This window comes from Ipomoea triloba, chromosome 9, assembly GCF_003576645.1.
Source record: "Ipomoea triloba cultivar NCNSP0323 chromosome 9, ASM357664v1".
In the NCBI taxonomy this organism is placed as follows: domain Eukaryota; kingdom Viridiplantae; phylum Streptophyta; class Magnoliopsida; order Solanales; family Convolvulaceae; genus Ipomoea; species Ipomoea triloba.
The window spans coordinates 8,743,258-8,767,167 of NC_044924.1; the positions used below are offsets into that span (position 1 = coordinate 8,743,258).

The 23,910-nt window shown below is 35.2% G+C and overlaps 4 protein-coding genes across 5 annotated transcripts; 2 read left to right on the plus strand and 2 right to left on the minus strand.

Moving 5' to 3' along the window:
- The first annotated feature begins 46 nt into the window (after window positions 1–46).
- Window positions 47–4,527, plus strand: LOC116028551 (F-box protein At3g58530). The gene is made up of 12 exons (XM_031270286.1): window positions 47–366; window positions 493–552; window positions 861–944; window positions 1,086–1,216; window positions 1,323–1,398; window positions 3,026–3,096; window positions 3,321–3,407; window positions 3,518–3,590; window positions 3,713–3,780; window positions 3,875–3,943; window positions 4,022–4,127; window positions 4,206–4,527. Exons 1-12 carry the CDS (start codon window positions 190–192, stop codon window positions 4,269–4,271), a joined length of 1,068 nt encoding a protein of 355 aa, XP_031126146.1. The 5' UTR covers window positions 47–189; the 3' UTR covers window positions 4,272–4,527.
- Window positions 4,528–4,666: 139 nt separating this feature from the next.
- LOC116029997 (carbon catabolite repressor protein 4 homolog 1) lies at window positions 4,667–10,752 on the minus strand. 2 transcript variants are annotated; one of them, XM_031272073.1, is made up of 12 exons: window positions 10,110–10,752; window positions 7,043–7,796; window positions 6,688–6,774; window positions 6,525–6,608; window positions 6,362–6,448; window positions 6,154–6,240; window positions 6,014–6,067; window positions 5,844–5,935; window positions 5,600–5,714; window positions 5,303–5,450; window positions 4,984–5,136; window positions 4,667–4,892 (listed from the first exon to the last, which is right to left on the minus strand). In XM_031272073.1, the coding sequence occupies exons 1-11, from the start codon at window positions 10,265–10,267 to the stop codon at window positions 4,991–4,993; spliced, it is 1,812 nt and encodes a 603-aa protein (XP_031127933.1). In that variant the 5' UTR covers window positions 10,268–10,752; the 3' UTR covers window positions 4,667–4,892; window positions 4,984–4,990. The 2 variants fall into 2 exon arrangements, with proteins under 2 accessions (XP_031127933.1, XP_031127932.1); XM_031272072.1 differs by having other exon boundaries at window positions 4,667–4,908.
- Window positions 10,753–14,176: 3,424 nt separating this feature from the next.
- Window positions 14,177–15,605, minus strand: LOC116029982 (60S ribosomal protein L21-2). The gene is made up of 2 exons (XM_031272050.1): window positions 15,310–15,605; window positions 14,177–14,624 (listed from the first exon to the last, which is right to left on the minus strand). The coding sequence occupies exons 1-2, from the start codon at window positions 15,544–15,546 to the stop codon at window positions 14,367–14,369; spliced, it is 495 nt and encodes a 164-aa protein (XP_031127910.1). The 5' UTR covers window positions 15,547–15,605; the 3' UTR covers window positions 14,177–14,366.
- Window positions 15,606–15,762: 157 nt separating this feature from the next.
- Window positions 15,763–19,609, plus strand: LOC116029983. Its single transcript, XM_031272051.1, has 6 exons — window positions 15,763–15,962; window positions 16,086–16,136; window positions 17,821–17,872; window positions 17,966–18,024; window positions 18,173–18,218; window positions 19,222–19,609. Exons 1-6 carry the CDS (start codon window positions 15,837–15,839, stop codon window positions 19,362–19,364), a joined length of 477 nt encoding a protein of 158 aa, XP_031127911.1. The 5' UTR covers window positions 15,763–15,836; the 3' UTR covers window positions 19,365–19,609.
- The last annotated feature ends 4,301 nt before the right edge of the window (window positions 19,610–23,910 follow it).

The following is a 23,910-nucleotide window of genomic DNA, read 5'->3' on the forward strand; positions in this document are numbered from 1 at the left end:
ATTGTTTTTATTAATAGTATAGATTAGACAAAAGTAGGGCAATTATGCAAAACGTCTGATTATAAACTTCTTTGTTTGGTGCCCTTGCCCTAGACGAAATTAATAAGAAAATTGATTTGAAGCAAAGTGATTGGGGATTTGGGGTAGTTTGGTTGCGGGTTCCAGGCGAAAGATTGTTGGTAAAGAGCAATGGAGAGAAAGGAAGAAGCATTAACGACAGCAGAAGAAGAGGTATGGAACCGAGAAACAGTGCCAAAAGTGATGATGATAGTCAGCAGCAGACTACCCCAAAAAGACCTCATCTCTCTATTGCTCCTCAACCCTTGGATTCACCGCACTCTCATCTCACACCCCTCCCTCTGGCTGGTCAGCTTCTCTATACTTCTATATGCATTTGTGTGTGTCTGTAAAAAGATTGTCTTTCTTCTATTTTTAATGTCGGTATTCGGGATTTTGGTTTTCTTAGTACTCCTTGTCTGAACCCTTTTTCAGGCACTTGATTTCCATGAGATGAACAATGCTGGGAATCGCCTCGTTGCAGCCCTTTCTCTGGTCAGTTTTTTTTTGGTTTCTTTTATATTGATGTGTTTCAGAAAAATTAGTGCTTATTTTCTGAGAATGTGAAAGAAAAAAGAATTTGATGCCAAAGTAGAGATTTTGTCAAGGACTGGAATGTATTGATGTACGGAAATACGAGATGTTTCTAAAAGGAATATTTATTTTTCTGTTAAAGAAGAAGAATTTGGTTCTGTGGATTTATTATGTTGGCTGAAAATGAAGATCATTATAAAAATTTTAAAATACTTTGTATCTAATTTCTTGGAACTCTGGTGTTTCATTTATTTGTGTTTTTCCTCCAGCTGAGATATCGGAATGTGAGGCATATAAACCTCGAGTTTGCACAGGATGTGGAAGATAAGAATCTCCAAGATGTCAGGAGCAAGGTAGCCCTCAAACAATATTAGAACTCAGAGAAAGTTGATATTTTGTTAGGAAACAGAACCTTTACCTTTTTGTGTGCTGAGCATATGCATGTTTATGATCTTGTAATGAAGTTTCAAATTTATGAGATTTGTCATTGGCAGTGTGGGAATTCCCTTCAAAACCTTGAGACTTTGAACCTAAATGGCTGCCAAAAGATCTCTGATACAGGGATAGAAGCTATAACAAGTATTTGTCCCAATTTGAAGGGATTTTCCATATATTGGAATGTAAGGTATTTTAAGCCTTAATTGATGTCTTGACTATTATGTACTATTGATGTATTCTTAGTTGAACTTATTTTTCTTCTTCACATCTGTGATTCTTAATCTGATTTCCAGGGTTACAGATCTTGGCATAATGCATTTAGTGAGAAACTGCAAACTTGTGGTTGATTTGAACTTAAGTGGCTGTAAGGTACGTAATGATTATGTATGATATATAACTGTATGTGCCCTATTTTTGTTCTCTCTGTCGCTTTATATTATTTGTTTGGTTTAGTAAGGGGGATAGGCATTGAACTCCTGACTGTGGGAGTGTGGGATGTTGAGGACTCACTTTGAATGATTTCGGCAAAGGCATTGCTTTTGGAAGTCTCACCCTGATTTATAATGTCCTATAGACTTATTGCAGAAAGTGCTTCCTAGAACTGTGAAATAGAACTGGACAGACAGTTGGAACAGATAAAGTGAAATATTCTTAAATAAAAGACACTGTTGTACTAGTTGTCATGTTGCAATTTGAACTCCAGTGCTTGCCACTGATGTCAGATAGCCTATGGAACTATTTAGTGTATGTTTGGAAACTTGAAAAATGTTTTCCAGAAAATGACTCATTTCCCTTGAAATATTTTAATTTTCTGGTGTTTGGCTAGGTTAGAAAATTATCTTTTGTTGTTTGGCTGAAAGTTAAAAAGTTACATTTTTTTTTTTCTGTTAATGAACATATTATTTGTTATAAAATAATAATAATAATAATCTAAAAACATAATAAGTCTCAATTAAAGTTATATCCTTGATTTATATCCCTCTTTTTATATGCTAATAAAGGTATGTATTTTACTTTAAATGTTGTACATTTCATTGCTATTAGACAAAATTGTCCCTACTATATTATTGTTAGACGAAATTATCCTTACACTGTTATAACACCCTTACTTTTTAACAACCTTGATGACTCCATCATTATTACTATACACTTATATCTATCATATCTTCTTCCTATTCTTTAATTATCATTTTATTAAAATCATTATATAATTAATTTAATGGTAGGTTATATTTTAATTAGATTTTTATGAATGGTAAATCATATATGTGTGTGTATAAAATACATATATCATTTGTGTATATATAATCCAAATTATAATTTTTAATTATTTATATTTATCAATGTTTTAATATTGGGCATAAATTTTCGCGCATCGCGCGTACAAAATGCTAGTAATAATAATAAATGGTGGTGGTGATGGTAATAATCCAGAAACTAGCTTAAAAGAGATATGAGAGAAAAGAGAGATGGGAAAATAAAGAATCCAGAAAATGTGTTCCGACTAAAAATCTAGGAAGACATTTTCTGCCAAATTGGGCTTTTTTCCATTGATCAGAGTGAATATTTTCTTTTGATAATATTTCCTTTGAATACCCAAACACGCAAAAATCTGGAAAATGGCTCCCGGGTTTCCAAACAAACCCTTGGTTCATATTGAAACTGATTCTATAGTATTTCACTAGACTACAATGAGAGGAAGTTGTCACCTTTGATGTTTGTGTGTCATTTGTGTGTACAAATGTAGTCAATATGGTTCACATTATACTGCTTGAGCATGTTGGAGACATTAAAATAGTTTTAATCCACTTCCCACAAATACTGGGGTGAAAGTAAAAGGGTAGCAAGATAAACTACTGATAGTTTTATTCTTCTTATCACTGCCCCTAATATGTGAGCAGAGACCATGAATTTGTTGCTTAATGCAAGCATTTGGTTTCATTTCTTCTTGTTGTTGTTGAAAGACTGCCTCAGTTTTTGTTTGTGCATATTACAGAATATTACAGATAAAAGTTTGCATCTAATTGCGGACAACTATCAAGAATTGGATTCACTGAATCTCACTAGGTAATACTAAGAGATGTGTGTAGATTACTAAGCTTATTTTTCTTGAGGAAACTTTAAAAAAAGAAAAAAAAATTAAATCTCTCCTTGTTTGAAATATGCCATTCATCATAAAAAGTAGATTTCTTCATTTGCTTGATTCAAGATGAGGCATATGACTGGAGTTAACACAATACCAAGTTATTTGTACAGTTGTATAATCCTTTTGTGATCTTTCATGTATTTAGGTGCATCAAGCTAACGGATAGTGGTTTACAAAGGATATTGCTGAAGTGCTATTTGCTTCAAAGTTTGAACCTTTATGCCCTTTCTATGTATGAAACTAAGATTATATTCCCTGTTCAATGTTACATATGCATGATATGCATACAAACTAAAGTGTTTGACAAATAAGCCATCAATTGCTTCACTTATTTGTGTGCAGATTTACGGATGAAGCTTACAAGAAGATATCACTTTTGCCTAATCTAAAATTCCTGGATCTCTGCGGTGCACAGGTGATGGTCTTTTTTTAATTTTGCATTTCTTTGGCCTCTTGCCTAAGTAGATTCTGTCACCACTTGGTGCAGTGGTCAAATTGGTTATGTATACTTGTGTATTGACCAAAGATGTGCATCAGAATCTAACCGATGATGGACTTTCTTGTATTGCAAACTGTAAAAGGCTAGTGTCTCTCAATTTGACATGGTATGTAAGCTATATGGGTGTGCACCAGAATTTCATCTTGAGCAAAAGAACACGTTTCACATATATACGTAATCTGGTGTCTGTTAACTGACAGGTGTGTAAGAGTTACTGATGTGGGGGTCTTAGCAATTGCCCGAGGCTGTAGGTCTCTTGAATTGCTAAGGTAAATATTTCTTTCTTATTGATTCGTGCCAAAAAGGAACTCAGATTTCTTATCCGTGCCCTATTACTATTACTGCAGTTTGTTTGGAATTGTTGGGGTGACTGACAAGTCTCTCGAGGCACTCTCAAGCTTCTGTTCAAATACGCTAACAACTCTGGATGTGAACGGTTGTATTGGCATCAAGGTATAAAGTGAAATCATCAATAGATTTTAGCATGAAAATACTAATCCCTTTTACTAATACTACTACTACATGTTATAGAATCGGAGCCGTGATCAACTGCTCCAACTCTTCCCAAAGCTCGAGTGTTTCAAAGTGCATAGCTAATCTTGGTTGTTGACTCTTATTCCTTGCGTTTGCTTTTAGTGATGTACGGTAATCCTCATGAAAACAATCTTTTCAAAACTTAAGAACCTGCACTTTGTTCATTGAGGATGCTGCATATGTGGCTTTATCCAGATGACTGTTCTTGAGTGGTTGTAATTTAATACAAAATTTTGTTTACAGGGAGATTGCTATGCATCTCTTGCCATGTCTATTACTGAAAGAAACTTATTCAAAATGCCATAAATATTTATGTCCAGTTCAGTTCAGTTCAATTTCCCCTCATTCCTATCCATAATTCATGCAAGGAGGACTAAAGTTTAGGATTGGAGAAAAATGAGTCAGATCAGATTAACAACTAAAAAGAAAATCTCTTTGGTCCAAGATGTAGAATGGGATGCAGAAAAATACCAAAAACGCTGGTGGAGATTGCATATAATATTTTTCTATTTTAGATAGGAAAATGAAGTCAAAAAAAAAAACAATTTTTTCTATGGGACAAGGTGGTAGATCATAATACAAAGATGAACATCTATGGTGCATCCATCTACTATTCTTACAATGACTTAATCTGTAATCCTTTTTCACTTCTTTCTGCTTCTATTCTGCAACTTGAGGCAATGCCTACAACAAAACGACACTGCCACGTAAACCGTTCCATCAGAAATGATAATCGAGAATTGGCATAAACACTTATCAGAAATTACCCACGCACCTAGTTGTCAGTGTTTAGTTCTAGACTTGCAATGAAACTCGGCTAGGAGTGCTATATGATCAGAAGACCACTCTGGAGAAGGAAGCGCGGTGTCTTTTCTCAAGCTATCCTCATCCAAGAGCTCCAACAAAGATTCAATAGTTAAAGAGTCCGCTGAAACATCATAATAATGAATGTAATCACACAAGCAAAATTTTAGCCCAACTTGATATAAATAATGAAATAAAACAAAACCATGCATCAAATGGGGTATCAACTATCCCAAGTTAAACAAAAAGGAAAACAGAATTGGCAGTCGAGCATTGGTCCAAAAACATACCTGAGTAGAATATATAATCGTGAGTACCAATAAAGTCCCTAGTGCAATTAGTAAATAGGGGTTCGTTTGTAGTAGGATCAATTCGCCTTCTCTGTAGTTCAAACCCAAGACCTACCCCGAGTCTACCAATGCCCGAGTAAGCACTCACCTGCATTGAAGAATGTCATAACAAGGTTTTTAAGCTTAAACAATTTAATTGGGCTTGGTTATTTCTTCTTTTTCCCTTTACTTTTAAGAATAGGGACGGGGGCAGTGAAAAACTAGATATGGAGATTTTTAAGCTTAACAAAGCTATACCAATGGCAGGTGATGCGTTAACTTGGTTGTAGGGCGCAGAATACCAAGAGGGTCAACTTGTAGATCTGGATGCAATGGATCAACTTTCCCCGCTGCAAGGAGTGAATGAGGAGCACTGCATTTGGTCCACAAAACATTTCAATTATTAAAGTTATTCCAACCAAATACGTTGAGTTTTTATGCTCTACTTAGATGAGATCACTGTTCAGAAATAAGTACTCCATATCAATTAAGACCAACAGACCTTCCAGGTACTGAATTAAAATCACCACAGACCAACATCGGAATATCGGCACTTGCAGCGATCTTTTCCAGTCCTTTCAGAAGTGTATGAACCTGATAAGTAAGACAAACACAATGAGTTTTGAACCAAAAGATCATAAAAACAGGAGGGCAGAATGGCATTGATATAACCTGCCAAAGCTTGACATCCTTCAACTCTTGTTGAACATTCACATGAGTATTTGCCTGGATTCAGGATAGGGAATATGCTAGTTAAAAAAACCCGTGAAAAATTTCAATCAAATAAAGGGCACATCTTAAGGGATCCATACCACACAAACAAGCTGACGCTTTCCAGGGTTATCAACTCCCTGGTTACTGAACTTTGCTTCCAGGACCACTATAAGTGCCACATTATCCTGTATGAAAGCACAATATCAAAAATAATTAGAGCAAAACAAAAGAGTGTAACCAATGAAGATTGCAAGAAAAAATAAATAATAACCAAATGAACATCACTTGGCATGTTAAATAAGATACCTTAACTAGACGACTTAGAGCAGCTTTCTTTTGAGCACTGGGAACTAATGCATCAGTCAAGGATTGTGCAGCTTTGTTAAACTCAACCTACACAGCAGATGCGGATGATTACATGATTTACCAAAGCAAGATAGACTTCCATAGACTCCTAACTCTTTCATACCTCATATTTCTTAACATGAGAAAATCTATCTCGTCGGAAAAATGTAGCGCATCCATCAATTGTATTAATATTTCCACCGAATACCTGCAGCCACAAAAATACAGCTTATAGAAGCAACAATCTCCAATGCCTAACATTTCATCAGAGCAAGTGGCTAACCAACCTCTGCAGTTTTTCTTTTGTAAAGTGCTTGATAGCCATGCTTGTCTAACTCAGGAGCAAAGAATTCCTCAAAATGGTCATTTTGAACCTAAAATGAAAAAAATGCAGGCATCTAGGATAAGTGTTTATAAGCTCACTAACCAATATAATCATATGAAATGAAGCAAAACTTAAGATAGCAATGCACATAAAAAAATGACACTTTCTTGTGATAAATTAAATTGGAAACGGGTAAAACCAGGCAGAGGAATCCATTTTTGATACACCAATTAATGTTGGACTGCCATATTTAGAACTTCTAATTAAGAAATTAAAATGACTGCACAGCCTTCAGTGTTTCTAGCATGTATCTATACCTCTTGAAGACAAACAATGTCTGCACGATAGCCAACAATTTCACGCAATAGATTCTGTCTTCGATACGTCCAGGAAAGAGCCCAAGAGGGGCAATAATTGTATATTTCACTTGATGCATATGCATCAGATAAGATGTTATATGAAAGCACGGTAAAAGACTCGGAAGATGAAATACGGCCATCTAAATCAAGATGCCCAGGGATATCAACTCCACTGAAGGAAATCAAGTGGCGTGGAGTGGGAGATGGTGCTGGAATCACACGAGATGTCAATATAGTATTCACATGTCCCACTGGAAGTTTTGTTTCTGCATCTACAACAACACATTCAAATTTAAGGACATGACCAATATCATCTGCTGTTGGTGTATATGTTTTGGACCGAGCAACTTCAAACCACGTTTCACTACCATTCCTTTGTGCGACCGTTGCTGGGTATAAGGGTGTCACTCCATTTGCCAAATTGCCAGCTGATTGTGATGGAGGCAAGCTTGTATTAACTACGGCACTGCCAGCATTATTGAAGCGCCCAAATACTTCTTCCTCCTCATTTCCATTTTCATTGACAGCACTAGCAGCGCGTTCATGTAGAACACGGTGATGTTGCCATGCATCTGAGAAACATTTGGTAGAGCAATGGTAACTCTTAGCAACCGGGATTTTGGCCTTAACACATCCAAGGCACTGTAGTGTAGCTTGCTCAGATGGGTGGACACTACAAATAGCGACTTTCTTATCACTTTGTATGCGATACCTACATATGGTACAAATTAACAGGAATCAAAATAGCAACCAGAGTTAATGAAAACTTAAATAGCATAAAATTTTTCATTTAATTGGCAACCAATTCATTAAGAAAGATGGGAGATTAAAGACGGTGTGAACTCAACTCACGCGGCAAAAATCAATTACTTAGCAACAGTTCTCACTTCTCACCCACATGTTTGCATTGGCGAACAAGTGATTGTTGGCATGTTGATAAAAGAAATGCTTGTTTTTTAGATAGGCAACAATTGATTACACATTGGCAAATCTTACGTTACTATATTTTGTATATTTATATTATATATTTATATATATGAAGACAATGTAGTCGGTGAGGAAACGGTTTGGTATGCATGATGGATATATCCATATAAATGATATAATAGTAATTATTAACTTCTAAATTTTATATTCGCCGTTAAAGTCATTAAGAGAAATGTTACTTAACCTCTTAATTATGCTTAGTGATTTTTGTCAAATCTTAAGAATTTCACTTATGTATCTTATATGTTGACAATAAAGTCAAGACAGGATTCGTATGCATGATGGATATTGACAAATATGTCGACCAACTTTTCCCGTGAACCCAATGTGGGGCCTAAGACCATCCCTCACAACCTATTTACATCCAACACTCCTTAGCCCAACCCAACACAACACCTAGCAACATATTCTAACCATATAACTCCTCCCTTGACAATAAAGTCAGGAGACTCGGGACAGGATTTGTATGCATGATGGATATTGACAAATATGTTGACCAACTTTTCCCGTGAACCCAATGTGGGGCCTAACACCATCCCTCATAACCTATTCACATCCAACAGACCAACACTCCTTAGCCCAACACCTGGCAACATATTCTAACCATGTAACTCCTCCCTTGGTACCGCTTCCCATCATCACCACTCTAACACCTCTCTAACCACAGCCCCTTAACAAATGCAAAGTGAACCAAACACATGTTTTTAATTTTCTTGTTGAACCAAAAAAAAATAGTATATTTGATTTTGAAATGGAAAGATATAAACAAAATTTAAATTTTAAAAAATAAAAGATATTACCAAATAGATCCTAAAACTTCTAAGTGATCATTGTCAATTGATAAAAATAAGTTAACAAATTACATCATGGAACCAGATACTTTAGATACACCTCAAACATAAGTAATGTGTAATAGTTCCGGGAAAGGGATCACCCCGGCAACACAAACATTAGCATGATCTCATCTAATGAAAGTAACACATCAATCCAATTAAAAACAAAGATATCTTTCATACGACTATGCTCCAAAATCAAAATATTTCAAAAACAAATTTTTTTTAATCCATTCAATTTGTGTAGCATAACATCATTGGATATGAGATTCTAACTGAAGACCACACTATCCTTTGCACCACTAGAGTCCTGCCAATAGCAAAACAGAAAAACGTCATTTGGCAGTGGAGCCAGTTTAAATTATATCACGCACTTCCTGAAAATATTGCCAAAATTGTTGCTCTTGCTTTCAAGTGCAGATACTGGGTTTCCTAAAGCTGTGAAACAAGGCCATTAAAGTCCCTAGTTAATGGATGCCCTTCTACCTAGTAAGCAATTCAACCCTTAACTACTCAATGCTCTAACAGGAGGATTATACCATAAAATTAAATGATAAGTTAAGTAAAATACATTTGCCACATGCAGACCAATGAATGTAAAGATGTCAGATGAATAGCTAATAATGCAGGCAGCTATAGCCAATTCAGCATCTTGGAAGAAAACAGCATGTCTCAAGATTGGGTTTAAGAACTAAAACTATAAAACTGAATACAGAAAAAATACACTTTAGTACATGATATATTTCCAGACACAATGACAAGAAGAAACTAACAAATGCACTCAAAGTTGGAGCAAGTATCACTAGAGCAGTTCAAACAAGAAAGATAATAATCTCTAATGGCAAAATGACAGTTTCTTCAGTCAGCAACATATGCTTCAAAGGTCACATTTTCTTTAATCAATAGACATCCAATACTTTCCTTCGGGCAAACACAAAAGAAGGAAGGCATTCTAAAAGAGGCATCATTCTCCTAGAGCCCTAGACAAAATGTTTGTCTCCCGGATAATACATCGTATTACTAAATCCTACAACTTGCATCACAGGTCTAAACATAAAGTACCCATTTTACAATTTGAAAGAATTCAAATATATAAATGAGTACAGAGATCAAGCAATACCAAACTAACTGCAACTACAAATTAGAACAACTGAGACAATAGTCAAATGCAGAAATATTTAAAGAATATGCAGAAATAAACTTACCATTTGTATCTCAAGGCGTGGCCGTCAATAGGAGCGGAATCTAGAACATCGTCAGTAATAACAGATTTATCTGGGCGGCGCAAGAGAACATAAGGCGTGAGCTCGCAACCTACGATCGGAATGTCTGAAGGGAGGTGCACTCGCAGAACAGTCAGCATTCTGGGAGATGTGCAACGGCCCTCTCTCTTCTCACTACTTCTTCACCTATAGCTACTACTGGGAAACCACCAGCGTCGAGAAAACTTAATTCTTCAATATCCAAACACGGGATAACAATCAATCGGCGGCGGACGTGTGGCGGATCCGCCATCACCTGACCTTAGCACCAATCGCCAGCCTGACCTCCGCTTTAGCCCCTCTCTCTATTGCAGTCCAAAACCCTAAATTTCTGCTAGCAAAATCAAATTCTTTTTGAAAAAACCCCCCACAAAAGTAAATAAAAATGAAAACTTTCGAGAAAAGATTCAAAGATGGGAAGAAATGAAGCAGGTGCGAAGAGCTGAAAGAAAAAACGATCGAGCTTAGAGATTAGAGAGTGAAATGGAGTTTTAGAGAGATGGCATGGGATTTCATTGATTGGTGATTTAGGGTTTTACACAGAAGAGGAGAGGGGAAAAAAGAGAAGAAAGTTGTCCCAACATCTTTTTCATTTTATTTTATTTTCTTTTACTTTTTTTATACAGTATAATAAGAATATAAGAAAAGGATAATTTTTTTTGAGACAATAGTCCGTAATTTTTCAAAATTGGTCATCGTCTTTTAATTTGGACGAAATAAACTTTGACTATCAAATTTGTTCCACCATTGGTCCTTTCGTTAACCAAACGTTAGACTGACGTTAAGTGAAGGGCTAAAATGGTCATTTTGCAAAGCTTCTTCTTCCTGATGAAAAGGATCGTTTTCCCTGACCGTGTCGTTCGCTAAAAATTCAATCTGGAATTCTTCTCTCTCGTTAATGAGACCCCATGTCGAAGATGAAGCATTTACTCCGGAAACTTCACATCGGCAATGGCGTAACCGATCACCATCACCACCTGCACCACCACCCACCACCCACCACCGATTGATCCGCCACCGTTTTGGGAATCGAACTCCGCACTGACTCCGACTTCGTCCTCCTCCGAAACGCCGTTATCTTCGTCCGCGGCATTGCCCAGGGTTGGGGAATCGAATTCGGTGTCGGATTTGGCCACGGATTTCAATTACTTTGAGGAGGAGTTTCTGGTCCAATTGGCATTGGCGATCAACGTTTCCGACCCAGACTCTAATGAAGATCTGAAAACAGCTCAGATCAAGATCTGAAAACAGCTCAGATCAAGGTTGCACAGAAAATTAGCTTAGGATTTTCGGCTTTCGAGACCCTCGTCGAATTTCTGTCGCTTCGTTACTGGGTATCTATCACAATTTTCTTTTCATTTTCGCTTAATAACTTAACCTATTTTGTTAAGGAATCTGTCTGATTTTTTGCATTCAATGTAAAGAGTTCAAACAATTGTCTGATTATTAGCTCATAGGAGACTAGTAGTGTAGAGTGACTACACTGCTTCTTCTTATTTCAAATTGTTAACTGAATTAATAAATGTAATGTTTGAAGTTTTGCTAGGAGTTTGGTTTTTCTAATTCTGTATTATTTATTCAATTTGTCTAATCAGTAATCCCTGCATAAACTTGTTATCTGTATGCTTAGTTCCCAGTAGTATGCTCTTCACATTTGAATCATTAGAAGCCTTATTGAATCTTTTTACATAGAACTGACACACTCAGTAATACCAATTCCCAAGTTTGGTTCTTCGGAAACTGAGGTTGGATTTTTCTTGCTCTCAACTGCTAGTCAGCACTATAGGGGGATTTGGGTGAGGGTGAGGGAGAGGGAGAAAGCAAGGGCGAGACTCGAGAGTGAGAGATGGGCAGATAAGCTGCGAAGGTGATTTTCAAGTTTTGTTCGTGAATTGTATACATATACTCAACCAACATCATGAAGAAAAAACCTAGCAGAGGAAATGACCTTTTTAGCCCTTCACTAACGTCCATCTAACTGTTGGTTAACAGAAGGACCAATGGTGGAACAATTCTGATAGTCAAGGGTTTATTTCGTCCAAATTAAAAGACGATGACTAAATTTGGAAAATTACAATAGTCGGAGGACTATTGCTGGAATTAACTCTAATTTTTTTTTGTCTATTTTAAATGAGAGTGGCATGATATTTTTGTGTTTTCTATAATTCTATTTCTCAAATTTGTCCAATTTTTAGATGTACTTTCTCGTAAACACCCTATAACCTTTTTTTTTTTGAAAACACCCTATAACCTTTTTTCTTTACTAAATTGTCTTAAATGTAAATACTTTTCTATATATTTATATAATTTAATTAATTACCAATAATGTACTCAAAAAAAAAATTAATTACCAATAATCAAAATATTACAAAATATTATTCCCTATTAAAACTATACTATCTAATGCCCACAATTTAATGTGATATTATTTATAAATTATTAAAAATTGCAGGTAATAATTAAATATAAACAAATTATATGGTGAATAGTAAGGAATTATTTTTTTCAAGAAAGTATATAATCTTACAACATATAAAAGCAAGGATATATTGTTAAAATAAATTGTTTTTCTCCGCCTATTTGTTAATGATATCGTTTTGTATTTATTTTATATTTAGGAATTTTATGGATTGGCAAACGCGTGCGTGCGATTAGCTAGATTCCCAAAGTTAGTTTTCGTGTGTGAACTTACTAGCTATGTGATAACCTTTTAATTCTTGATTAACTCAATATCGTAGTTAATTTTTTTAAATGCACAAATTATTATTTGAAAGGTGATGACCTTTCAGATAAAAAAGCATACAACTAAAGTAACGATTAATATCTTTAAGGACGGGAACCCTTGAATTTTAGAAGTAAGATTGTGTGCTATATAAAGTAATTGCACAACTCATTAACAACATTTCAATTTGTAGAATTTAAACACAAATATTATAAAAGTTAATGATCGAAAATGGTTATATATACATCCCAGTATTTTAGTAAGCGTCATCACCCCCTTTAAATACAAGAAATGCAATGAGAGTTTGATTGATATGAACCTATGAAGTAATGGAACGCAAGGAAAACTAATACACCAGGAGTAAAAAGTGCACCGTTCAAAACAACGATGTAATCTCTTTTTAGCATTTTTTTTTTTATTATAAGTAATAAAAGATGTACTGGTATTCAAAAAAAAAAAAAAGATGTACTGTATACAAATGTAGATCAATGTGCATTATCATACTGTGTACATGTGATATCAAAAAAGCATTACAAATTTGATTTTTCTAAATTTTCTTTTGCATTTTTTTTTGTTAGAAAACGAAATGCATGCCCATTTGCCAAAAAAAGAAAAAAGAAAAAGAAAAAGAAAAAAAAAAGTAGAGAAGTATAGAAATTTTCTCAAGGAGGGTGGGATTTATGTTATCAAAAATTTATTAGTGATAACAAATTTTTTCTAATATGAAATTAGTACTCTCTGATTTATGACCAAGTTTAATTATGCTACCAATGTTAAAAAGAATACAAGTGCATTGATCTCCCTAGGTTCATGTTCAGGATGAAGAGTTTTGGGTCATTGACTTGCCATTAACAATGCAAGTTGATGAAAAGTTGTTAATTGGCAACTTATTAACACAATGTTCTTGATGAAACAATGTTTTAGTTAAATCCTGAATGATTTAAGGTTTTATTAATATGGTTTGACATAACAATATGTGATTGGTATTTGATTAATAAACATTTCATTTTTTAACAGAGTGAATAAACCAATTCATAATAATAAATGGATAAAAATTATAACATCAAGTAGTGAAAGATTTTGATAAAATGTCTTGACAACTTTATCATTCTCTTTTTTCGTTTGTCCAATAAAATATGAAGAAAAATCTCAAATGCATTGATCTATGCAATATTATAGTGATGGGAAATTTGTCACATTAATCGGGCATATATCTCCCTAGTATTTCTCCCTGAATCTCCCACATATATTAATTGAAAATGTAGAAACATTTGAGCAAAAATGAATGTAGAGGGAAAACTAAAACAGTCAGGTTCACTGTAGGAAACCATAGAAATCCAGGCAAACAAGTTCTACCACATATATTGGAGGAACAAAATTTCAGAATCAGAAAATAATAAGTGACAAGACAATAAAACATTCTCTGATTTAGCTATTCATTGAATACTAACAAAAACACATTGCCAGAAACATAGAACTTAGTATCCACCTTTGAGATCGTTGACCACATCATATGGGATGGGTGTAACAGTCTCCAAGGTTGCACCTTCCACCATAAACCCTGGTTTAGGACCTTTGGGCTGCCTCTTGGTGCTGATCACTGTACCTTTGGCCTTTGCCTCAGCCTTGAGCCTGTCATTTTCTTTGACCCTCAGCTTAAACTCCTCATTACACCTGGAGGGTTGAACGTGCTCAATTCGGACATGAATCCTCTTCCTGATGATCCTGTTCCCAACCTGTGCTCAAGAATCATTTAAGCTTAATGAACAAATGAAATAACCCAAATAACCAATGCATATACAAACCATCCAATTTTATGTGTTATAGTTCGGGATTGTGCTGGTATGTAATCTAGTTTCTTGTATATTTGTGACTTCATTTCATAGAGATGATGATTGCTTAGCATCAGCATTACATTCTATTCTTGAATTTGTATTTGGGAATTGGGATTAGAGTCTCAAAATCCCTTCTTGAATTTGTGTCTTCATTTCATAGAGTTGAGGATTGCTTAGTATCAGCATTACATTCCATTCCTCTTTTTCTTAAATATATGGAAGAAAGAGATTCTAACATGAAAAGGAACCAAAACATATTGCATATTTTCTTTAGTAGGATTTATACAAGTATAATCAAATATAACATTCCATTTCAAGTTTCAGGCCTAAGTCAATAACTCAGAACTTTTTTTTTTTTTAAAAAGGAAAATCATTAACAATTTTTCCAGAGAAACAATAAATCAAAATACAAACTCCATTCAGATAATCAGATGATAGTTTGCAATACAAAAGCAACGAATTCATATCAAGCTATCGATCAATATGTTGAAATAGAATGGAGCATTTGAGTCATACATACATGCTGTAAATACGAATATATGATACACATAGGGTTAGGATAGGATGGGCGAGACAAGGTATATACCTGCTTGTTGACTTCGACACCGATTGCGCGCTTGGTGATGTTCCAGACGCGACCAGTACGGCCATGGTAGAACTTGTGAGGCATTCCCTTGTGCACGGCGCCATTAACCTTGATGTCGACATAGTCGCCGATGTGGAAGATCCTTAGGTAGGTAGAGAGCGGGATGGTACCACGCTTCCTAAACCCCCGAGAGAAGAGGTCCCTCGTCCTCGCCCTTACACCGTGACCAGCCGGCATTTTTCCTCCTCCGTGCAAGCGCCGCTCCGAGTGGTGTCTGACGACTGTGAAGCAAAAGCCCTAGCACAAGTTCTGGTTTATAGGGTTTTGTTTACCACGATTACAATGTGAATTATGGGCTTTTTGAAGGTTGGGCTATTCCAACTATTTGGGCCGGAATCAGGCCCAATAGCCTATACTTCGTACGGACTTGATTTCTCTTCTCCTTCCTAGTTCCTCCGCTGAGAGTGTGAGAGAGAACTGGAATTCTGGAAAGTGGAAAGGAGAGAACAGAGCTCTGAGGCTTATACATGGGGACTCGGGAAGTTTACGAAGAGCGGCTGAGGACGGGGAATCTGTATCACGATCCAACCATCAAGCCTGGACTCGGCTCGGCTCGTTGCCCTCGCTGTTTGTCTCTCTTAAACCCCACCTCTGTACGTTCGCTCCCTTCTTCAATTATATGCTTACGCTTTGCGTATACACGTTCAATTAATTGATTCCTAGATTTTGAGCTGTTGTGCCGAATATTTTTCTAATTTTTGATTGATGCGGTACAGGGGAACGCAGAATGGAGAATCACACCAGTTCTGCATGACTTCACTACTGTGGTATGGATTTTTATTGGTTCTCATATGCAAATCGGAATGTTTTTTTGTTTAAAATTTTATTTTATTTAAATTTATGTATCTAGATGTTAGTTCAGCAAGTGCTTCAATCTGATTATTGTGAGGATTTTGGATTCATAGTTGTTTGTTTAGAACCCTCTGGAATTGTTTCAACTTTCAAAGTTACTTTTTAGAGTACTGAGTACCTTTTCATGGTCTTAAAGCAATATGGATTGAATTGGAAATGCATCTTATTATCTCAAACTTGCAGGTATTTAAGTAATATACTTGTGCAATTTTGATAAATTAGAGAGTCAGATGTCAACCATATAATTGACAAATAGATCTTATAATATTCAAATAAGATTGTCTATCATGTTTGTGTCATTTGCTGAGTAATATCTCTACTAAAATTGATAGTCATGGATCTAAATTAAACATACACCAATACTCATAGAACAAAAGTGATAATTTTTCTATAAAATATAAACAAGAAACTGAAGAACTGAAGCTTTATGAGCTTTAGTTGGCATTAGTTGTTAGTTGTATGAGTAATACACCAATACTCATAGAACTAAAGTGATAATTTTTCTACAAAATATAAACAAGAAACTGGGAGAAGTGATGCTTTATTAGCTTTAGTTGGCATTAGTTGTATGAGTAATTTATTATAAATGGTAAATAAGCAGGGAGAAGAATAGAGGAAAACATCTATACTGATTTTGTTCTTAGTAAATTCAGCACATGATTGTGTGTCTTTGTGAATGGAATAAAATGTGCTTGAAAGATATATTTGAAAATGCTTTTATGACTGGAATATAACCGTGCTAATTATACTAGTAAAACAACTTGTGAGAAATTGAGAAAGTAGGAGGGGTTGTAACTGGATTACTTATTTCAAATGAGAAGGTAAATAGGCATTGTGAGTGGATATGATAGGTAGTCGAGCTCATCCCAAAAGACTAGTCCAATAGGTATGAGAACCCCTCAAGCTTAAATACCATCCCACAATCTCTTATGGAGCTGATATGTGATCGTATCACTGCCTACACCTTGAGAAGCCAACATCTACCGTGGCCTAACTCACACTCCGAACTCTTCTTGGCTCCATTTGGACCTTATCAAGCACTAGGTAACCTTTTTCTAGGTCTCCCCCTCCACTATGATGACACCTGAGGAGCAAACAACTCTCACTCTGGAACTTTTTTTTGGTACTGGGCAGCCTTTTTCTTCCCTGCATTGGCTCTCAATGAGAACTCCAATGTTAGGTTCTCAAGTTCAATGGAAGAGCTCATCCCAAAAAACTAGTTCAATAGGTGGGAGAACACAACAAACTTAAATATCATTCCACAATCTCTTATGAAGCTAATGTGGAATTGTAACAAGATAGCCTCATTTAACTTGTCAAAACTTATGTAAACCTAACATGTCAATGCTAAAACCTATTTATACATGGATTGACCTTATTCCTCATGATGCAACACATTCTCATTGCCATTTATCTCAATGCAAAGATAGGTTTGTTTTAGCCAATTTATAATCACTCATATTGAAGAGGGCTTAGAAAATATAATTCGACTTCAAGTTGACAGTTCCTTATCTTAAATCTTAACTCTTCTTTGTTTCCAATTTATCCCTTAAAAGGTTTCTTCTTTTTTGGTTCTCATCTCATATATCCTTTCAATAGACTGGCTGTGGAATTGGTGGATTGCTTAGTTCAGTCCATGGTTTGAACACAGGCATGTTTACACTACTTCCTTGCACTGCTCTCTTTCACTTGTTTCCATTAAGTCACATTCATATTAATAATTAATAAAATGATTATACTTCAGGTATTCCTTTCGTTCAGAAGCGTGTGAAGGGACCAAAGTGGCTTCCTTTTGTTATAGGGGTATGGCTGTTACATGCTAATGGAATTGTTGCACTTCATTTCATCTTATGTGCGAGATTTGGATATAGTTGAATGATGTTTCATTTGCCTATGTCAATTGAACTTATTGTTCTTCCTCTTTGCATTCCTTCTGGATTTGTGCCTGCAGCTCCCTCCACTTCTGATGTTTTCTGCAGCTAGTGCAGCATTTGGCGGTACATTTCTTCCCTCTTTTAGATATCCAAACTTCATTTTCAGAACCATTTTTACACTTCAGCTGTGGTTGGTTACCTTTTTGTTTAGATTTAAGGTTCTATTGTGGGCTGTATGATGGCATTAGTTATGTGTACTCTCTGTCTCTCTGTAGTGCTATTGTTTATACAGACTTGAGTTCAATCTGTCTGAGGACAGAGGTAAAATTGGGCACATCTCTCTTCCCATGATCCTTCATGGTGCAAAAACCTTGTCCAAAGGGTCTGGCATTTTTGCTGCTAGAACCTCTCTAATTTCTAATTGTATATAGTTTCTACCTATTGGTAAAAATAAATATTAAACGGTGGCTGTAAAGCAAGTAATTTGAGGTTGTACATTGATGGTTTCTTATGGGGGTTTACAAGATTTGTTCATAAGTTTATGCTAACTGCCGAATGAGTCTTTTTGTAATTTGTAATTGTTTATATAATTAAGCATTCTTTCATGTGAAATAGTCTGAAACAACTTTATCTCTGTCTGTTTGGAGATAGATATTTTGTAATCCTATGTATTGTAATTCTAAATATAACTGAGCATTGTATCATAGTGTTATGTATAATTTGCAATTTTCTGATCCAAACCATACTCCTAGATTGAACTTTCTCAGCTCATAGATATTGTGTACTTATATTCTTACAATTTGATGACTAGTATAATTTTATAATATTTGACCGAGTTCGTATGCTACTGAAAGAAATTTGGGATGAGTAGCAAAGTAGCACCTTTCTGGTTAGTTTCTTGATTTACAAAGGATTCCAAATGGGTAAGTTTCATTAAGTGGTCATTGGAAATCAAACCAATTGTATACTCTGTATAACTGATCAATGAACTAGTATGAAGGATCTCTTTGAAATCACTGCTGATTAACTTTTTCTCACCATTCATTTTTCATAACCTTTGTGTATAATTTAATTATCTATTTTTTAAAAAGTAAATCATTGGGAATCCTTTTGATCTGCTTTACAGGTTTTGCACTTCCAAAGTTTGCACAGCTCACCGTGACATCATATTATGCTGCTTCAAGTGCATCCCATCATGGAATATCATTGCTTACGAGGCACATTGAAGAAGCACATACTGCAGGCGCTCACCCTGAAAAACTCAGTTGATTATTCCAGGTGCACAAAGTGAGAATCCGCTTTCAATTTTGTAACAAATCCTGTGTATATTCAAATCAAGATGCCTAGGTGCTTGATTTACTTATGTGTCCATATTTTTTGGTCAAGCTTGTTAGAGAATCTCTACTAATTTCTAATTTCTATACTTCCTTTCTATTGGATGAGTGCGCTTATATGAATACTTGACAAATACCCGTATAAAGTTATGTCGTCTAATTTTGACAGTGTTCCATCAATTCTTTTGTTTGTTGGTTTACAGTACGAGTATACTACTGAGTATGTAATTATGTATGATTAGTTGAAGGGTTGATGTGAAGAAACAGATCAGAAGCGGTAAGTACAGGTGGGTTTTCGAGGATTAAATGTGGTGTGGCCTCTCCGTGCACCCATTGCCTGCCATCACCACCTAAAAAGAGTCTGTACAAAGACAAAAACTTAATGGCAGCAGGCAGCTTCGTGCGCCCACTGGCCACTGCGCACTTTAGCATGGGCACACTGTTCAAACTTCTCAAACTGTTAAACCTCGTTCCCAGCCTTTTTATAGGGTCGTGGGCCGAGCTTTCTTAAATTCCGCTGCGGGCTGTGTCTCTAATCTTGTATGTGGTCCTAATCATTGCGTGTGACTCTTTAATCTCTCTTCTGCATATATATTCATACTTTTTTAGCTTTCTCCCCACCATTTTGTGCATTTACTTGCGGGCCCCTAGATAGTTGGGGGATGTATGTATAGTAAAGCCTGACACTATATGTGGTGCCACACTGTCATTTCTTTTTCCCTATTTCACTCTGACTTACCTTAATATCTAGTGGAGTCAATGACTAATTTAGGCACCACTCTAGCGGTAGAGTGGGGACTGGGGATCCAATTTTCACAAACATCTTGGAGCTAGAACTCTCTAAGTTAGAGTTTGGGCTCTTGGATTGTCTAAATTGGAGATTGGGTTTCTCAAGGTGGCGAAATTGAGAAGATAGATCCCTTGTGCGTAGAGTCAAGACAGGAACTAACTGGGAGGTTACTTGGATGATTTGCACTACATCCCTAGTAACTTTTGGACAGGAGTTATGGGTGCTTAGAATTAATCGAGTAATTTGAGAAACATAATGTTTCGAAAAATATAAAATAGAACGGTGTATGATGGAGTGATTTGCACAAGATTTTCCAGCTTAGTTGGAGTATATTACAGAGAAGAAATACCGGTTCCCAGTAAGATTTAAATTTTCATAATGTTGTTGGAAGTAAGTCTTATTGTTAATTGGTCATTCATTTAGTGAAATATTGATTGAGATGGAATTCAACTTTTGTAACCATAGTTTTAAGGATTTTTGATGAGGTTTAGATTTTTAAGGCGAGTGATGATTAGACATTGCGGTCCAAAGTGGTGACCGCAGGAACAGAGGTATAGTACAATCGCCACATGTGAAAACTTAAGACGTGTCCCCTGGCTTGACTGAGCAGAAAGTTGATGCAGTGTCTACTTGAGATGTCAAAAACCTTATATGGATTTATTGCAGGACATAGTGTGCACAAGTCCTTGAAAGTACATTCCATCAATGCTGTCCCTAAACTCTCACACCAATCACCTCTGCTCTCTTTACTTCCTTGTTACTTGCTCTTTTCATGCCTCTTTCTCTCTGCCCCATCACAAAACTAGGGTTCCCAGTTTCCCCACTTGGTATATATGGACTCTCAAAAATCTTTAAAACCGCAGTTTACACATTCATGCAATAATATGTGCGAAGGGGATCGGAAATTTGTCTCATATACTCATCAATTAAGTCATATTGCTTTCCTAGTGTTTAATGTCTCTCATGCATATAAATTCACAACCTCTCACTTCCTTCGCTTTTCATCCTGTATTTATGTATATATATATATATATATATAAAATAGTATCATAAATCACTACTCAAAATTTTTTGAGATTTTGTAGTACTAAAATCTAGGGGTATGTATCAAATGGTAATGATGTTTTGACCACCTTGTATGTGGATATGGGAAATTACTTGTTACTATTTCCAAAGTTGACAGAAATTAAATTTTCTACTAATTAAGTGTTTAGAGTGTTTGACCGCCACTTATAGTGGCCATAAAAAAATACTGACAACTTTTCAGTGCGTAGTGAGTATGGTGACGGATATGGTTTTTAAAAAGAGTTAATTCTATTTTTTGTTCTAGATTTATATGTGATAATCCATTTTTAGTTATTGTTTATTAGAGTATCTTCATTTGGTCCTAGATTATTGTGACATGACCATTTTTAGTCTTTCATCAACAAAATCGTTGAAATATCATTAAATACAAAGATATTTCAATCTTTTTTATACAAAGTATATTGAATCGCTATATTTTTTATATTTATTTTTTTGAAAACATCAATAATTGAAGATCGAAATGTTCTTTTATTTAGCGATATTTAAACTGTTTTGTTGATAAAGGACCAAAAATGGTCACGCCACAATAATACAAGGACCAAAAGTGGATACTCTAATGAAAAAGGATTAAAAGTGGACTACCACCTATAAATCTTATGACCATAAATGAAATTATTTCCTTTTAAAAACTTGTTATTTTGTACAATTATACAACTGACACTATCAAATTAACAATAGAAAAAGGATGTGTAAAATTCCTAGCTCACCACTCTCCATGTATATATATTTGAATACAACTAACTCTATTAGTTTTTTGAGTATCTGTTGATAGCTACTTTTGTTGCCTCTACTGAAACTCGAACCCACTCCCATCATCAATGTGGGAGTGTTAACGGGGACACCGGGTGCCACTTGACCACAAGGTCTTTGGCATATATATATATGTATATATATAGTCGTATTTGGTATAATAAATGAGCATATATAGTAATTAGGGCCGGGAAGCTAGGGAATTAAAGATGGATGTGATTTATCAGCGATATAATGTATGAAAGTAGGGATTAGAAGATGAGCTGAGAGGTTGTATCTTCCCTTCCAAATTAAAGCAATAATATTTGTGTTGGTGAAGCAATATAATTAAGCAGCAGTTGAACAGTAAAACATGAAAGAAAAATGTGTGTGCAACTTTTGTTGAATCACGTAGAGTACAGTGTGCAGTAGCAGTAGGGAAGCACTGCACGATAACAGAAAAGCAGCCGTACGATCGTACTTTTCTTATATCATATCAGATCAGATCAGAGCTAGCTAGGTTTCAATTCATCGCTTATTGGTCTGTTTTAAGCTTTAGAAAGTTAGTTGTACCCAGCCAGTAATCCGCTACTACCATGAAAATGTACACAGACAGACCCCTCCCTACACATCTTATCTTATCATAATCAACACATGCATGCACTCCCTCCCTCGTACAACGTTAGGTCAATCCACTTATTGTTGTAACATTTGGTGATGATACGATGGAGGTTGGTTCCTTATATGCACAGAAGCTCCCTCCTTTCAGATTGGGTGCCGGCCGGAAAGCTCGGGTAGTGTTATTATTTTCTATCTTGTCTTAAAATTTCTATGAATAAATGAATCTCGAGATCAACTTCTTAACCACAAGTAGCAAGCAGTTTTTTACACTTTTTTTTAAGCGCATACATGTATTGTATGTAATTGAAAATAATGTTTATATATGTACTTAAAACTGAACATATAGTAGTATAAAAAAATAAACATTTAATATATTAAAAATAAACATATAGTAATGATTATATGTAACTATATTCATAGCTATGCTAATATAAAAAAAATTGTAATTAAAAAAATTTAGTAGATCATCGTTATATAAATTGAGACAAAAAGAGTAACAAAACATATATGTGTATATATATATATATATATATATATATATATATATATATATATGACCAAGCTAAGGTGACCCAGATTATCAAATAGTTTGGTTATCTATCTGACAAAAATTCAATGAATTGGAGAGAGAGAGTTTCTTATATATATATATATATATACACATACACACAAAATGCAAGAAATTAAATAAATAAAGAAATTAAAATTTGAATTGAGAAGCAGGCCAGTCCATACAATACATAACAGGTACCAAACCAGAGCTCAGGAATATACATTATTGGCTCTAGGTTGTCATCTCAGGTTTACTCATATCACATATCAATACAGACAAAAAACTGTGTTTTATTCTCCTTACATCTAAATTTATAGGATTGTGAAGCAGACATGGTATTGGTCCATATATCTCCTTTGTTTTTTTTTTTTTTCCTTTTTTCATGCTCAATCTTTTTTATACCGTTTGTCAAGATCAAGTTTTCTTAAACATGACTAATTTAAATTAAACCTTATCTGCTCCCTAAACCAACCAATTCAAAAGCAAGAAAAAAGAGACTAGAAATCAACTACAAATCTTCTGTCTCAATTAAAAGTTTAATAAGATTATCAATTAGTGCATTCAATCTTTGACATGAAACTCTACTACCAAATTGAATGATGTGTTTCATCACAATTAAAAAATTAAAGTTAGAATTGGACTACACATTTATGTTTTTGAACCGAGCTGGATGCAAAATGTAGCTCGCTATTTAGTTTCAAC